Here is a 17,439-nt window from a genome sequence, read left to right as displayed (position 1 = left end):
AAGGACTTTTTTTCCATTTGTTCTTTAAATATTATTTTAGATAGTTTTCTTCAAGTAAACTTGTACGAGCATCAACCAGTTGCTATTTTAGGGGCATCTACCATCCATGGCATTTCACATCATGGTAAATGCTTGCTTGGTCGATGCTGATGTTAAGATCGGTACCTATTGCGTCTCCACGAGACCAAGCATAACAATTAGAAAATAACAAGTAAGCTATGTTACATGTTTTATGGTGTAGTCGAGAAGTCAACAACGAGTACATCTGTTTAGTTGGATATGACATCACCAATCTGATTGTTGATCCTAGACTTCATGACTACGTCGGCTAATGCTTGGACTTCGTTCACCCTAAGGCGTTCATCCATACTCCGATTTCAATCAAAATTATGACGTTGATCTACATTTTGTGACGTCACTTTGTGTATTGATGTCGCTGAACTTTCAAATGTCAATCGACGTCTAGACACTTAGACACAGTTTGATGTTGTCATGCACATTGTTGCAACAAGAAGAAGGTAACGAATTACTAGTCTGACACCGACGTTCTAAATGAGGCTATATGATGATAGACTGAACTTTGTGTTTTGGAAGGTTTTTGTGGATATGTGTAAAGATTGAGAATCTAGCCATCGGCCCCACAACTGGCACCAAATTGTTTATTGCAAAAATCACCTAAATCACAATCTTTGTTGGGACATCGATAACAAGACTAAGACAAGAAAAATAAGGGGACAAAAATAAAAAGAGAGGAGACACAAAAGATATGATGCAGAACACCCAAAGAAAGGAGTAAAACCCGTGGGTGGCGGCTAAGAGGCAACCAATCTACTATGAAACGGGCTCAAAGTCATTGATTAGAAGTACGTTGTGTAATGATAATAAGATAAAAATATCATGTAGGTAGTATAAATGTTACTAAGGGAGAAGACCATAGGTTGTATAGGATCCGTAGATAGTGTAAATTATAACATTCATAGCCAAAGGGTTTTTCTTTTGTGAGTTAAGTTGTACTAGGAGAAATGTACATCACTTGGGATGATGTCTTTGCATGGAATAAACTACAGCAGGTAGGACTTTATGGTGGAATGGACATCAAATAATAAAAGTAGAGAAAATGGACCAACTAAGAATATATATCAAGACTATGAATAAATTATAGTAGTATCTGGCAATGGATATTTGTGGAATGAGTGGCCGCTCATGTACCTAGAGATAAACAATAGTAGTTTCATAATAAAGTAGAAGTGCTCATGGAATTGGTAGTGGGTTTGCAAAGATGTACCTTGAGAAGAATTCTTCCTAGAATTGACTATAGATTCATTTATCACTAGTACCGAATCAACGATTTGCGACTGCTTATTTGCGTCACATGCGTGAAGAACTGACGTAAATGGCCAGGAGCAGACGATTTGCGTCGAATTATAATCAAAGTTGGATGCAAATACCCAAAGCAAATGAATGACAAGAGGATTTGTGTCGCGTGGTCCTACAAAGTCGACGAACATGAGTAAAGCAGATGGGTGTTTCTAATCCGAGAATTTGCGCCGAACGTGCCTTTAATCCTTGTATCAGCCGATTTGCATCGGACATGAAGGCTCAGCCGACACAGATTTGTAAAGAAGTTAGATTTCTAGATTCTAGGATTTGCATTGGACCTTAAAGCCTCATACATCTTGTTCCTGAACACCCATTTCAATCCTATCACCTTCTACTGTTCTGGCTTGGATTCAAGGTGTCATACCTCATTCCTTTCAAATTGGTTGAGCTCATCTTGCATTTCTAAGATCCAATCAGAATAAGAATGCATTGTAGGCACAAAAGTTCCTCATTAATTGTGATATGGTCTGAGTTTCTTTCTAAATATCACTTATAATCATATATGTTGGATGATACTTTTCATACTTCCATGGTTTTGGTTGAAAGTCTCCTACAGAAAGACCCTGCTCCGTCTTCATTTGGAACTTGAACTTCTTTGCTGGAGTTCCCTTCATTTTGTCGCCTGTTTGGATCGAAACTTTGATCTGCATTATCTTCAAGAACTTGGTCATTTCCCCTTCTAACTGTAAGTTCATCTTCTTTAACTTTTGGTTGTTGCTCATTGGATGGTTGCTCAGATTTGGTCTCACTAGTCCAATATCAAAATTTTCTTGTTCCTGCAACCATCATTTACATTCTCTACAAAATTGTGAGTTTCATCAAAGATAATATGTATACTTTCCTTGATACACATTGTTTTCTTGTTGTAGACTCTGTAAGCTTTACTATCTAAAGCATAGCCAAGGAGCACAACTTCGTCACTTCTTTCATCAAAATTCCCTAAGTTCTTTTTTTGCCATTGTCATGAACTAAACACTTACAATCAAATGCTCTAAAATAAAAAAATATCAGTTTTCTTCCTTTAAGAAATTCATAGGGAGTTTGATTAGTGTTATCACTCTAAAAACACACATTATCAAGCAAAAATCATTCCAGATTTCCAACAACAAATCTCAACAGTCTCAATACATCTCCACAACATTGAGCAATACTATATTACTTTTAAAGGAAGAAAACATCAAGCATTCTGAAAATTCCACTAACGAGTAAAGAACTATATGTGGGTAGTATTATACCAAATCCATCAGATTCTATATGAGAAAACTGTCTCAGGGATCATTTGTGCATTCCACAGACATTGACAACGCCTAATACAGTGTTAAACATCACCTTATGGGTTATATTCTCCCAAATACAACAGACTCTATATGAGGAAACTGTTAGAAGGATCACTTGAGCATCCCCAAGATATTGAAAACGCCAAGTCTAGCGTTAAGAACCTCTTTATAGGTGATATTCTACCAAACGCAGCAAACTCTATATGTGAAAACTGTCAGAGAGATCATTTGGGCATTCCAATGATAATGACAACATCAAATCCATCGTTATATCGATGACATCTACAATGGTAAATCGAATGTTATATCAAATATATTAATAACGGTAAATCAAGCATTACTCTGAAGAACAACGCCAAATCCAATGTTACTATATATCCTTTCATATTTCAAAGACGACCACAACATCAAATCTAGAGTTAGTCTTGAGCCGATCAGCACTCGATATATCCTTTCATACACCACCCATTAAATTATGCTTCTTGCAGACTTGTGCTTGTTTTGTAGGTAACGATGATAAAAGAGCGATTTTAGATTGCAGAACATACATTCTCCGTCCCGAAATGATATAATTTGACTTGCAGTTTTACAAACCTTAGTCAAAGTGCGAGTTTGTGCAGACATAAAAATTTAACTGGATATCGAATTAAGCAATTTTTGGTAGGGGCTCTAGTGGATTCCGTTGATGAAGTGGTGGTTTAGGTGAGGAAAATGTGTTTTTAAGAACGAGTGGTGGGTTGGGTTATTAGGTGGATGGGATACTGGTAGTAGGTTGGTGGAGTGGTTGTGTTTTTGGAGCGATGAGGTGGTTTAGATTTTACCTATTGTAACATGTCATTAATGTGTCAGGATTATTTTTATAAGATATACATTAAAATCGAACTAGTGAAAATTAATCAAAATATTGTTGTTGATATGGTTGTTGTCAATTTAGTGATCATTTTGATTACGCAAAGACTGGTATGGAAAATGGAAATGGATAATGTAGACAGATAAAAGAACACTGGCTTATTGGGGATGTGTCGGCTCATGGACCCCATAAAAAAAGAAAGTAAGAACAAGAAAATGATTAGAACAACTAGACAGCTACAAAGTTTATATGACGGAGAAAAACCAGAAACTCCGAATAAACTGTGAGCAAATCAGTGGAAGTCATTCCTGCAAATGAACTCAAAACTACATAAAATTAAACCGAAATCAACTTGTGTAGTAGTTTGATTATATAACGTTCCTCTAAATTAACGTCATTTCATTTGAAGCTTTGGCGTTACCTTCTTTATCAATTCAGTAGCACCGTTTCAAATTAATTGTGAATAAATAGAGGCAAAAAAATCAATGACGATTACAATTCAAATTCAATCAGACATGCGTTCTTCTTTACACTTCTCGTCAATTTTCCGACGTTTATCGCCGTCTACGACCAACTACCGTCACCGTTTTCCGTCACGTTTGGCGGTTAAATCCTTCTCAAACGACGCCGTTGAGAAGATTGTTAACAAACCCTCCATTTGCACCGCCGATGAGCTTCATTATGTCCACGTGACGAATTCTGATTGGCGTCTCGCTCTCTGGCGGTACCATCCCCACCCCGAGGTTAGTTGATCTACGAAAAGACCGTCTCGCCTTATTATTTGATCTAAAAGGGTCACTTGAAAAGTAGCGTAAACAAAAATTGACCTTAATTGGGTTTAAAATTCTGATTTTAGTATATTTTGGGTGTCTAATTTTTGCTGATGTTTGATGAAAATATGCAGGCTCGTGCAAGGAATCATCCTCTTTTGTTGTTATCAGGTGTTGGGACGAATGCTATTGGTTATGATCTCGCGCCCGAGGTAGTTATAATTTATTTTTACATTACCTTTTTTTTTGGATTTATTGCAATTTAGTCATTTGCTTCATCAAAGTGTTGATTTTTTAGGTGAATTATCTGTCATATGGTGTTTGCTTGCAATGTTGCAATCTAGCTCACCACCTTGTCGCGGCCGCTAATTAGTTGATTGATATTTTTAACTTGATATATGTAGACAGTAGGATAACTTTTTTGTATGCAGCAGGAAGTTGGTGCACCTAAGTACATATACTCCATGTAATGTGGCAACAATCCACGGCTTATATAAGGTCTTCCTAATTTTTGTGGCGTTAGGTGGGAGCATTAAGCACTTTAAAATGTGTTGTTTTGTTCCTTGAGTTTATGGTTGATGATAAGCTTTTAGTGGTGTCCTCAGTCCTGTTGACAACCATGAGCAATCTTCAAATATTGGTAGGTATTTATGATCTAGGTTCTAAGGTATTGTCTCGGTGATGTGCCTAGGTGGACAACTGTGAGCGATGTTGTTTGAAATAGAGGATTGATGAAGACATCATCTTAGCTGCCAAAATCTGAATGACCAAGTATTTTGGTGTTGTATGATTTGATCATGTTATGCTTCTGGCTTAAAGTTTTGTGAAGTTAAGTGGCAACCATCAAAAGATTTTTTATCTGAAATGGAATACTAATGAAGATAGTATTCTTCCTTCTATAGTATGGTGTATAGTCTATTTTCAGTTTTTGGAGAAGGAATGGCAACTTTATACCTGGTTAAACATCTGTCCATATTATCCAATCAATTCTTCAGCCCTGGATACCCAAAGAAAGCCAGATATTTTTTTTTTGAATTTGAATGCTTTTTTATAAATTGATCATAGAACATGACGTGAAATTCTTTATGTAAGATTCCTTAGAAATGGAAAATTCTAATTATGCTCCCGTTGTCAAGCAGTCGGTGACTGCATCATTAGTTTGTAACCGTCTAATCTACTAAAATAACTTCTCTCTAGTCTTTCCCGTAATTGTCTATGAAAGGTTATATTTGGGAGGTGTTCAATTCCTTGCCCTGTAATCCCTATTATGATCACGTTGTGCTTTGATGGAAAGGGTAGTTTGTGAGAGGAAGGTAGAATGTGAGTGTATTTACCCGCCTTCTTTGAATATACATGCTATACAGTGTCTAGCTGGTTATATCATGAAAGCTTATGTTTAAGGACCGCATTTTGTATTTCAATTGTATGTTAGCGCGAGTTTGGGTTGTTAATTCTAGATAAGGAGTGCATTCTTTCATTGCTGTTAAGAGAGTTGCATTTGGGAACATTTTGTAAAAGCACTCAGAAGCTAGTGGCTCATTAGCGGAGTCAGTGTCACAAAATCACAGATTGCTTCGGAACTCGGAACGAATGTGGGGATGGGATTTGCTGCATGGAGTTCTGACTATAGGAAAGAGCCTCCTTTAGAGGTGAACTGTGAATCGCAAAATGGCTAATTGGTTTTCCCATACCAATTTACAATTCGCAGCTACCCCTGCAAATACTGTGACATTGAAAGGGGTGTCTTATTTGATGGTTATTAGGGGAAGTTTGTGGGCTTTTATTTCAGAGCTAAGATCTTTATGTGAAAAAGGAGATAGGGGAATATTTGGAAGCTTTTTTTATCCAGTTTGCTGAATAGGCTCTTTCTCTTGGTTTATTCACTCAAAATGATGAAGCTACAGATTTATTTCATAGTGGTAGAATTTGGTGATTCATAATAGACATACCATGCTCTAGAATTTCTTGCTATGCTCAAGAGTTTTCTACTTGTTTCTTTTTTCATTTAGCAAATCAGAGTATAGCTAGATATTTCGAGGCTCTTTAGTTTCATATATAAAGTTTTCTAGGATGTACGCTTTGCCATTTTGATATTTTGCAATATTTTTCAGGATTTTTATATGTCCCGTAATGTGGAAGATCTTGTACTCCGAGTTGCTTTCTAAACTCGATTTCAGTTGGACTTGCCTTGGTAAATATATTCTCAATTTGCTTAGTCGTCCTATAAAATTGTAGCTTGGTCTCTTACTTGTCAACCAACTTTAGGATGAAGTAGTGATGTCAATGTGCTTTGTGTGACTGGGGAAAATCAAATTCTTGGTCATGGCTGTCACACATTTATATTGGCTCTGTTATTGCTACTTGTAGATCTCCCAAAATTCTAGTGCTTCACATGGTGTGCTTGTTGCAACTATATACTCGGACTTAAGATTAAGCAACCGTGACTTGTTTCTTTGAAGACCTTAAGATAGCTTTGGTTCCTTAGCTCGAACACTTGTCCACTTGTACTCTTTCTGACATCCATACTTTCGATCCAATTGCTCTATGTGTATCCAGTTAGTTTGCGATCCTTATATGTTTCATATAGAATTCCATAACTTTTTTTTTCCTTTGACATACCTGAGAATCCTTGTCTGCTAGTGATTGAGCTCTCCATGACGTATTTGACATCATGTACTACGTCGGGCTTTGTATGCGTGAGATATAGGAGAGAGCCGACGGAACTTTGATATAATGATGCATTGAGCTTCTCGTTGCCATTTTGAATAGTTTCTGAATGAGTACTATTAGGGTAGTTAATGGCTTGCAGTAACTCATGTTGAATTTCTGGAGAATTTCTGAAGTTGATCTTTTGGATAGTTTTCTTGTGAGAGGAATATTGTCCGTGGGCTTTGCTTTACTTTTATGCTAAGACAGTATTTTATTGCTCAAAGGTATCTTGTAGGCCGATATCGGGAGCCGGCGCCCATTGCATTTGAGAAGATGGTCTCAAAAAAGGGATTAAACCTTTTTTGGTTTACATGAAAGAAATGGTTGTCCAATTTCTCATTTGTTTTGGTTTTTTGAACAAAAACAGGCCCTTGGGCGACATTCCAGGTTTCTCGAAGACAAAAACCAATGCTTTCTGGGTCATATTTCTCCATCTTCTTGAATTCTTCAATCATTCTTGGATTGTTGCTTGTTGTTGTGGGAAGAATTGATTCATATACTTTCCGGTATATTATTGGTTGGACATAGTGAATACTGATCCTTTCTTTTGTTTTGTTTATAATGATTTCTTTTTTTTTTTTTCTCTTTTTTTTATTATTAAGAAGCCTCATTGGTATCTATGGGTTTTTAGATATTTTTCTTTACGATATGTCTGAGGTCTTATGTGATGAATATTGACCTCATTTGGATGCTCCTAAATATTTTTTCTTGTACGATATTTTTCTTTTCTTGTTTTGTTCATGCTTCTCCCTTTTCGCTGTAGGCACCCAATTGATTTTTGGGGGTTAAAAAGGTTTGAGGTTGCAGTGTTTGGGAAATTATATTTTGCTTTTATCTAAGGGAATTGGTGAGTTTGGACTTCTGTTATTTGTGTACGAAAAAGTAGCAAAATGTTTTGGCTAGGATTATTAGAGGCATTGGATTATGCTTGCTGTGATACCACTGGTGGTAATCAGCGGATGTTCGTGGGGTTTGATTTGATAGCTAAGATCTTTATGTAAAAATGGAGCGATCAGAATATTTAGAAGCTATTTCATTTTGCTTGCTCAAAAGGCTCTTTTTCTTTGTTTATTCATCCAAAATGATTAAAGTACATACTTATCTATGCTCTCTTCACGTGAAATAAGGTGATTTGGTATGAATTTGGTGGTTCGCTTGCAGTTTGATTTGGTCTGGTTTGGTCCCCTTGTTTAACTAAACTTTGATCATATTTTGACACTGAAATGACACATTCAAGTAGAATCTTGTTCGGTTTGTTGCATCGTATATTTTTCGAAAATCGGATGTTCATAATTTTTACTAATTAGAAATCAAACACATCTTTTAATAAGTAAACAGAAAAAAAAGGTCTGGTATGAATTTATCTGGTATGGTCTGATGAGATCATATTCTTATAAATATACGGCTTTGTTCTCTTTACCCTATTTTTCTAAATTTGTCTCGTTTTGTTTTTTTTATAACTTTTCTTAATTTTTCCCAATTTTCTGAACTTCTGTTATTTTTTTGTAGAGCTTTTTTTTTTGATAAATTCTCAAAAATACTCCCTACATTTTGTTAATTTATACTTGTTTTTTCTGAACTTTATTATTTTTCTGAACTTTCTAGAAAAAAAAAAGTAAAAATAAGTTGAAGAAAACAGACTCAAAGTAATAACTTAAAGAGAACATATCTTTATCTATAGCAGTAGAAGTTGGTGATTTGTAACTGACTTACCATGCTTGACAATTTTATTGTTATGCTTTAGAGTCAGCTACTTGTGTTTCTTCTATTTAAGTAGATTAGATTATAGCTTGATATTCCAAAGTATTTGGTTTAATTTCTTGACTTAACCACTGATATTTAAGATCTTTAAATTTACCGGAGTTGTTACTAAAACTATACCCGAAGTGTTGTTCAGCAAAACAGTTGGGCCATTTTTTGTCAAGTCGAAAATATATTCGGAGCGAGTTTTCATAGAATGTCTTCTTTTTTTGACTCTTCCAATTTAGACTCACTAACTTTAGATTGGATTCAGGTTTAAGTGATCCCAAATCAAGACTGAGGTTTAAGATGTTACGTTAATATGATCCATTGTTGAGAAAGACATCAATCTTAATAGGTAGCATCATCATAAATAGACAACATTGTAAATTGTAATATTGCTGCAAATATGACAGGAATTGAATGGAAAATAGCTGTAGGAATGTTTTAAACTTTTTCTTTTGAGCGCTTTAACAAGAGTAAAAGCACTTGCGGGGTTTTTAAATATTTTTTTTTTGGGTAAATTATGTTTGCACACATCACAGTGTGTGTTTTCAGTTTGCAGAAAAAGGGCCAGTATTGTTTTTAAATTGATCACTGATACCCCTTTCATAGAGTGTTTTTCTTTTAAAAATGCTGTTGAAAAAAGGCTTGTTGCTTTCCTAATAGATAGGATGGGATCCGTGCTCTTGTTTTTCGTGAAATTTATAGATTTGTGTATTTTAATTTGATTTCTCTGTTTCAATGCAGTGTTCATTTGCTCGCCATATGTCTGGACAAGGATTTGATACATGGATTCTTGAAGTTAGAGGGGCTGGATTAAGCATGAATGCAACACACTCTAAAGATGTAGAACAGTCAGCCCATGAAATATCTGATAAGATGGAGTCTACTGCTGAAAAGGCTAAAGAAGCTGTGGTTCATACTGGGCGGTCCCTCGACTCCAAGGACGGGGCGTTAGTTGATTCGGATGTCCCAGTTATTAATGGAGCTCCATCAACAGTTGCGACAGTGTGGGATGAATCAGAACTTGTTTCAAAATTGACCGATACATTCATGCGGTTGTCTCAGAGGCTCTCCGGATTTCTCAGTGAAGGACAATCAAGAATTATTTCTGCAAGACTTTTGGATCAACTTCAGAAACTTTTGGAGGATTCCCATCTACTTGACCGCTTCAATGAGACAAGGGGAAAGCTTTTGAGCTTGTTAGAAACTAATGACAACTCTGCTGTAGCTAATCAAATAACAGATCTAAGCCAAAGGCTAGTGAATATATTTGAAGAAGGACAACGCTCAATTTCACCTCAGATCTTTGATTTGCAGGCAAGCTTCTTTACAACCGTAGAAGATTTTCAAAAACAGCTTGACCTGATGGTGAAGTATGATTGGGATTTTGATCATTACTTGGACGAGGATATTCCTGCTGTGGTGAGGTGACATTTTTTCTTACTAGGTGGTTAGACATTGTTTTAACTTCTGCTATTATCCTCTGGATGATTCCAAGAAACCATTGGATGTCCAACCCTTCATGTTACTTGTATCTAGTTTCTGATCATCCTCCCTCACCCCTCATGTTATGATAGTGATAATTTTTTAAGCTGTGAGCTATTACACTTTCAAGCATGATCGTTTTTGCCAAGTTTCTATGCCTTACAATTAATACAATGGCCCCTCTAATATTGTACTCTTGCACTTTGTGTCGTCATGAGTATAGATGGAATATATAAGAGGTCAAAGCAAACCCAAGGATGGTAAATTGCTTGCGATTGGACACTCGATGGGTGGTATACTGTTGTATGGGATGCTCTCCAGATGTGGTAAGATGTGACATTATTTAACCTGTTATACGAGTGTGTCTATTAGTTGCTTTTCCATCTGTCTGTTTTGCTACATGAAAGAGTCAAGCAATGAGCTAATGTGTCTGCCTGTAGTTTGATTACAGAGATATGTATGCTTTTAAAATTGGATTTTGATATTATTAAGGTTTATTGCAATGCTGAGCAATAAGTTCTAAGGGCTCAACTTGTGTTCCAAACCTATTTATATCTCTCTTTTGGTCTGCTTTGAGGGTTATTAGTACCTTAAACGTAGAAGATTCACAATTTCTTTCCAGTTCATTTTCTTAATCACCATGGCTGAGATATTAATTAGAAATTCTTTTGACTGTTCATTGAGAAGTAAATTATTTTGCAGCACCAACATGGCATCAGTTAGACTCTTTTGATTTGTCTGAGATACTTGAATATCCAGGATTCAATTCGAGTTTTTTCCAGGTTAAGTGGACGCAAGAATTTATTATATAAGTATTTCTGTTAAAATCTCTGAATCCATTTTGGTATGTGATCTACTCCCTCTGGACTATATTAGTTTACCCCTTTCTTTGGGGCACATTTGCCAAGACACTAATTTGAACCTTAATATCTCTAATTTTCGATAAGCAAAAATTTAAAAAAGTTGATATTTGGATAATACACATTGAGACAAATCCAACAAGATCTCACATGACTATATTTTTCCTTAAATACAAATTACAAGAGATAGTCAAAGTCTTGTATGTGAATAGTGTCAAAAGTCAAAACGGGTAAACTAATAAAGACCGGAGGGGTTACTACTTACTAGACACTTCAAAGAACCAAGTTTTGGTGCAAGTAGTATGTTGTGTCCTCAACATTCCGACATGTTATGGGCGGTTGATATTGGACTAAAATCATGGTATTTATTTTTATTGAATAACTGAACCTGAGTCGCGTAGATTTTGATGTGTATATGGACCATTGTAAGTTTCTTTTACTTTAGGATGAATATATCAAAAGTTAAGTTGTTACTTTTTCGTTTGAGATTTGTGTTAACTTTGAAGGGAAACTCATAAATGCACAAAATAGTCATAAGCTGAACAATAATAGTTTTAATCTAGTATAAGCAAACATTGTAAATGAATCCTCTTCGTTTAAAAGCATGTCCCTTGAAGCAATTTAGGCATTCCTTTTTGTCTCCCTTCTTTCTCCAAATCGTCATATGATGTTAGTATCTTAAGCTTAATAATAGCCAATTGCACCTTTTAGCAAGTCGGTTTTAGGTTACTTAGAGAAATAAAGAGGGGAAGGAGTATTGAGTTAAAGGGGGATTGGAGAGGTGAAAGAAAATTGAGTTAGGAATTAGAGAGAAAGGGCAACAATAAGAGAGGAATGGAAAATAAAATGTGTTATTTTCGAATTGTCAAAATGTATCTCCAAAATCGAACCACAGACAAAAATCATAAACTAGTGGGACTACTTTCTTTATGCAACTAATTATTAAATGAACTAGGAAAAGTAAATGTGAAAAGCTTGAGAAAAGTATAATTATTTATTTCCTTGAATAAAATTTGTAATCTTAGTTTCTACCAAAGAGAGTAACCTGAATGTTGAGATGTATCTTTTCTTTCCTCTTTCTACTGATCCCGAATTTCTAATCCTACTTCGTGGAAGCATATTGCCACCTTTCAGAGCTATTATTTTGTGGTAAATCTTCTGTAAATCACATATAGATGGTAGTTCCATAAATGTTATTTAGAAGTCTGTTGTTAAACTAAACTCCCCGACCTAAACCGTAAACAATAACCTTACCATTCTTCTATCTAAGTAGCTAATTAGGTGATAAGACATTCATGACAGTTTTTGAGCCATGTAAAGTTTCTCTACGTAGGAGCTTACTTTCAATAGAAAATGTAAAAGCTAGGGGAAGTCCATGAGCTGATTTAATTTGTCTAAATGCCTTCATCGTAAATGTAAGCTTTGTGATTATATGTTAGATTTGTTAATTTTCGTCCCCCATTGAACCTTCTTTGTCTTCTTGTTGAATTCATTCATTAACAGTTGTGTCCAAATTATCTCCATCAATGCGTCTTTCAATGAATGTTCCCCGATTATTCTATAGTCTTCATTGTTTCCCATGTTTTCTTTATTCATGACATTGTTGGAAAATGGGGTTAGCTGTTTCGTATATCTATATACTTCTGGTTTTTAGCCTAGCCATGAGAAATTCATCCAATTCTTTGGTTGAAGCTGCTAATGTGTTTTTTTTTTGTTTTTTTTTTTTTTGCCGCCTTCACCCACTTTTAGAAGTGGATTTGAACCATTGGACTCTCTTTTCTGGGAGACATGGACTCTGTACCTTCAGCCACTTGGTCAAGAGTAAATCTCCATGAAATGGATTGTTTTCTTCGGGGAAATTTGAGGGTTTTAGGACTAGAGGTCTGTAGTACTTCCTGTATTTTGAAATGAGTGCAACACATTTATTTTAGGACGTTTCAAATAAATGCAACAATTCCTTATTTGATTAATGGGTTCTCTCCATCTCTCTCCACATGACATGGGCCCCTCCTTTTATCTCTCTCTATCTCTTTCCTCTTCACATGGGCACCTAAATTATTATCCCTCCTCCATGTTGCCCTTAATATAGAATGAGGGAAGTATGAGGAAATTGGTTTGTAGTTTGGGTAAATAAAGTGGTGGCAGACTATTAGTGTGTTTTTCTTTGGAATGGGTTTGAGAAATGGATAGGAGGTTACAGATCTAGAGGTTTTACACGGTTGACAAAGCGCTTGTGTTTGATGCTAGAGTGTGATGTTTGTTTTTGAGGGTAAGGGGCCAATGTCGCCGTCTTTTGCTGGAGGAGGAAGGAAATGGGGCCAGAATAAGGGGAATTAGGAGAATTCTGTTGGCTGCTTAACGGCTCTTTAATTTGACATTGGTGGGTGTGGTTTGAGGAGAGAATAGGGGAGAGAGAAAGAGCGCAAGCTTTTGGTTTTAAAATTTCAATCATTGCTTTTTGTCTACCAAAATGATAACTTCAAGGATAAGCTTACCCAGATCATGAAATTTTCAATGAAATCGTTGTTCTGAATTCTCTATAACCAAGCAAAAGTTTGCTTTGACTTCAACAAAAAAATTTGATTTATATTTATCTCCTTGCGATATTTATAGAAGTTTGGATCAAAACAAAAGAATAAGGTCGATGTTTTTAGCAATACGTGTTTGGGTTCAAAGGATGAACTAAAGAAAAAAATGAACTTAGTTTACGAGAGTAAGCAAAAAGTTGGGCATCTGAAATCTAAGGTCTAACTCAATAAACGTAGAACCAACGAAGTATTATAGGGAGCAAAAATCTTGAATGAGTTAACACAAGAAGCATCAATAAAGGGGGAGTGACGAAGTCACGAAAAGGAGAATTCTGAACTAACCATGAATCATTTAAAACTAATGAGTCTCTTGTGTTTTTACAATGCTGTAGGGTTACACCCCATTTACATGACTAACCCTAGATTACATTAGTTGTAGACATTAAAGCTTTAATTGAAGGGCCGTGATCGCCAGGAAAGGTTCCTGTGCGGAAAATAGCTGCTGCAACAAAGGTACAGGTATTCTGTAGAATACTGTTCTTCGTGCAGCACAGAGTTGTGCTGTACAGCACTGTCTAGCCTCTTGTCTACTGGAAAATGAATGCTTGCAGTCCTGCAGGGACACAAACCGTACCTTTTAATCCTGCATGGAACATGCGTGCTTCTGGCCTCTATATTTCAGCTTTCCCTTATTTTACACTTTCACTTACTTTTCCTAGGCTAAGAAATCATTGCCAAGCCTCATGCTGTCATGCACCCCATTTTTGTCATCTACTTAAAAAGTCTTGATGTAAGGCCAGTCCTAAAAAAACTGGTTAAGAAACTGAATACGACCCTTGGAAGTCTCTCTTGAAAGTTGAAACCACAATGGGATCACTTTGTAAGTGATTTAAGTGGGACATCTCTTAACTCTCTTAATAAACATCTCTTTTATTTATAAAAGGAAAATTCCTATCGACGATGAATTATATCAAGAAATTCTTCACGGGTTGTCTTATTCCCTGGGTATTGTGTTGACATGGTTATGCCATGGCAGGGAAGATCTACATAGCTTTTGTGTTTACTCTATTTACTGATAAGTTATTTAATACAAGTGCAGCATGAATATCAGAATTTGATATTTATTTGATACTCCATCTTAATATGCCAAGTTTGTACCTTTATGAGAGATGACTAGTGATGGTTAATATTATCTGGAAGTCTTTATATTCGTATTTCTTCTCAAAGTTTTGCTTATACATGTTGGCCAAGAAATGTTTTCTTTTTGTGTGGATCTTGTGTGTAGCGTGTGTGGCACATCACTCAGGGTTGTTGCATCTGTGACTCTCATCTATCTTAGGGATGTTCATTGTTTGTCTATTGTTTTAATCAGGATATGAAGGTAAAGATCCAAGATTAGCAGCTATTGTGACCTTGGCATCTTCACTTGACTACACAACTTCCAAATCATCACTTAAGATGCTCATACCCCTGGTAAGTGGAAACTAGTCATTTTGGTTTTACGTTGGTTTGCTCTTTTACAAGTGATATAAAATTATTTTATCTATCTGTGCTTATAATATTGTATATCAGGCTAATCCTGCACAGGTCCTCAATGTTCCTGTTGTTCCTCTAGGAGCCATGCTATCTGCCACTTACCCTCTCTCATCGAGCCCTCCATATGTTTTGTCTTGGCTCAATAACTTAATTTCAGCTGAGGACATGATGGATCCGGAGTTGCTAAAGAAGCTTGTTCTGAACAATTTTTGTAAGTACAAGCATTGACATTCACTGGTTTGTGGGTTTTTGTACAGTTTATGATGAGGGAACAAAGCGCATGTAGAACTCACAGCACGACATAGAACCTTACGTGAATGTTTGCCTTGACAAACTTCTAAAAACCGTCATAAGAGCACATCACATGTTATTTTGCTGTTTTTATGTATCTAATAAGTGTTAATTTATCCTTTCTTTGTTACATCCTTCACTAGTTTAGATTCTCCTATATTCTGTTTATTACACATACAAATGTTTATTCGAAACTTTTTTTTTTTCTTGTTGGAGTTACCATTTAGTCTGTTTCCCAAGTATTCTTCAACAGCTTCTGTGAAGTCGTTTAATGTTGTTACTTGGGCTCTTCATTTCACCTCAAGCACCTATGTTGGATCATTGACATTCAAACATCAGTAGACACTTGGACAGTTGGACACGTATCCATGTTGAACACGAGTACCCGATTCCTAGTAACATAATATTCTTTTGATTATCTTTAGCTGTAAAATTTTTGGTGGTTTTATCTATTGAATTTCCACCTTTAATATTAATTCTTGTGGACCGAATTGTTTTTGCTAAGCACCTGTTTTTGTTCGTTGATATTGCTTCCAGGTACTATACCAGCTAAACTTCTATTACAATTAACAACAGCTTTCCGTGAGGGTGGATTATGTGACCGGAGTGGTACCTTCTTCTACAAGGATCATTTGCACAAAAGTAGTACCCCTGTGTTAGCTCTTGCGGGAGATCAGGACCTCATTTGCCCTCCTGAAGCTGTTTATGGTTTGTTAAATCTAATTTGATTAGTTAGTTAGTTCCTTGGTTCATGTTCATTGTTTTGATGTTTTTTTTTTTGAGATAAAATTAAGCTGAATTTGACTATCATTTGACAAAGGGCTTTACCAACTTTTCATATACTACTTCAAAACAACGAGTTATGGACAAAATCAGTTTTCGAGTAGACTACCTTCATTTTAATATTTAGTAGAGCCATCCTTTTGATAGTTTTTTTTTGGTATTTGGCTCCCTTGTAGCCCTAGCCCCTGTAGAAAGGAAAATAAGAACCTATTTTTCGTAGCCTCGCTATTAATATTATCGGCTGCTAGGCAGCTCAATTGCAGGAATTTGGTTTTTATCCAATCAAATGAAACCCTATGATACGAAGTGCAATGAAGTACGTTTATTTTGTTGTTCAATTTCGTTGTATGAAGTCTAACTCGACACTAATTGTGCAACAGAAACCGTTAAACTCCTTCCTGAACACTTGGTTACCTATAAAGTTGTTGGACAACCTGGAGGTCCACATTATGCGCACTATGATTTAGTTGGAGGAAGATTGGTTAGTTTGATTTCTGACCTTTCTGTTATAGTAATTGTTGATTCATTTCAGTAGAAAGCCATGTTTAGTGTAGTCATCAATTTAACATAGGTCTATGTCTAGGAAGGGGTCTAAATGACCTAGTCTCAATCTTCACCTGCATCATTATCTAACCCTCTTCCCTTCTTCTCGGGATTGCTGATAAAGTTATCATTATTCATGTTATTGCAGGCTGTAGAAGAAGTGTATCCTTGCGTAGTTGACTTTTTGAGCCGTAATGACTAGAATCCTGGATACAGGCCAAGATCTCCTTTGACAAATCACAATGGTGTTCTGCGTTTTCCCAAATGATTATTTTGCTCTTAATAGCCAAGTTGCTGTAACTCAGTTCGCCAACTTGTGTAATCTCCACATTGCTGCTCTGCTCCATCTGGTATATAGAACATAGAATGAGAAGCAAGTTTTTGCTCAAGGCAAGCCATGCTCTTATCGTGGGATGTCAACAGATGCTACTAGGCCTGGCCCGCCCTGCTAATAGAGCTTTTAATTCCCATATCAGTTTTTGTACATCTTCATATACATCCGACTTTTGGTTCTTAATTTTTATAGTTCATGCGTGTTTATATATAGAGTTGTGAAAGCCTGTTGATTGTGTTATGCTGCAGTCTTGACTCTTGTAGTATCATCTTTTTGTTTACAGCTGAATTAATTTGATTGTAAATGTCCTATATCTGGTTAATTAAGCAGGGTTGATTTGAAAGTGA

At 36.0% G+C, this 17,439-nt stretch overlaps 1 protein-coding gene across 4 annotated transcripts; it reads left to right on the top strand.

The window, feature by feature from the left end:
* The first annotated feature begins 3,730 nt into the window (after positions 1-3,730).
* Positions 3,731-17,439, top strand: LOC104884869 (uncharacterized). Of its 4 annotated transcripts, XM_057395498.1 has the most exons (10): positions 4,216-4,250; positions 4,412-4,489; positions 6,389-6,468; positions 9,477-10,154; positions 10,441-10,543; positions 14,978-15,078; positions 15,178-15,352; positions 15,970-16,140; positions 16,596-16,696; positions 16,907-17,439. In XM_057395498.1, the coding sequence occupies exons 4-10, from the start codon at positions 9,495-9,497 to the stop codon at positions 16,958-16,960; spliced, it is 1,365 nt and encodes a 454-aa protein (XP_057251481.1). In that variant the 5' UTR covers positions 4,216-4,250; positions 4,412-4,489; positions 6,389-6,468; positions 9,477-9,494; the 3' UTR covers positions 16,961-17,439. The 4 variants fall into 4 exon arrangements, with proteins under 4 accessions (XP_048501869.1, XP_010667874.2, XP_057251481.1 ...); XM_010669572.4 differs by lacking the exon at positions 6,389-6,468 and having other exon boundaries at positions 3,733-4,250; XM_048645912.2 differs by lacking the exons at positions 6,389-6,468; positions 16,596-16,696 and having other exon boundaries at positions 3,731-4,250.

The sequence above is a fragment of the Beta vulgaris genome, chromosome 6 (genome assembly GCF_026745355.1).
Source record: "Beta vulgaris subsp. vulgaris cultivar EL10 chromosome 6, EL10.2, whole genome shotgun sequence".
Classification (NCBI taxonomy): domain Eukaryota; kingdom Viridiplantae; phylum Streptophyta; class Magnoliopsida; order Caryophyllales; family Amaranthaceae; genus Beta; species Beta vulgaris.
The sequence above is the reverse complement of the archived record's forward strand: the minus strand, read 5'-3'. Positions and strand labels throughout refer to the sequence as shown.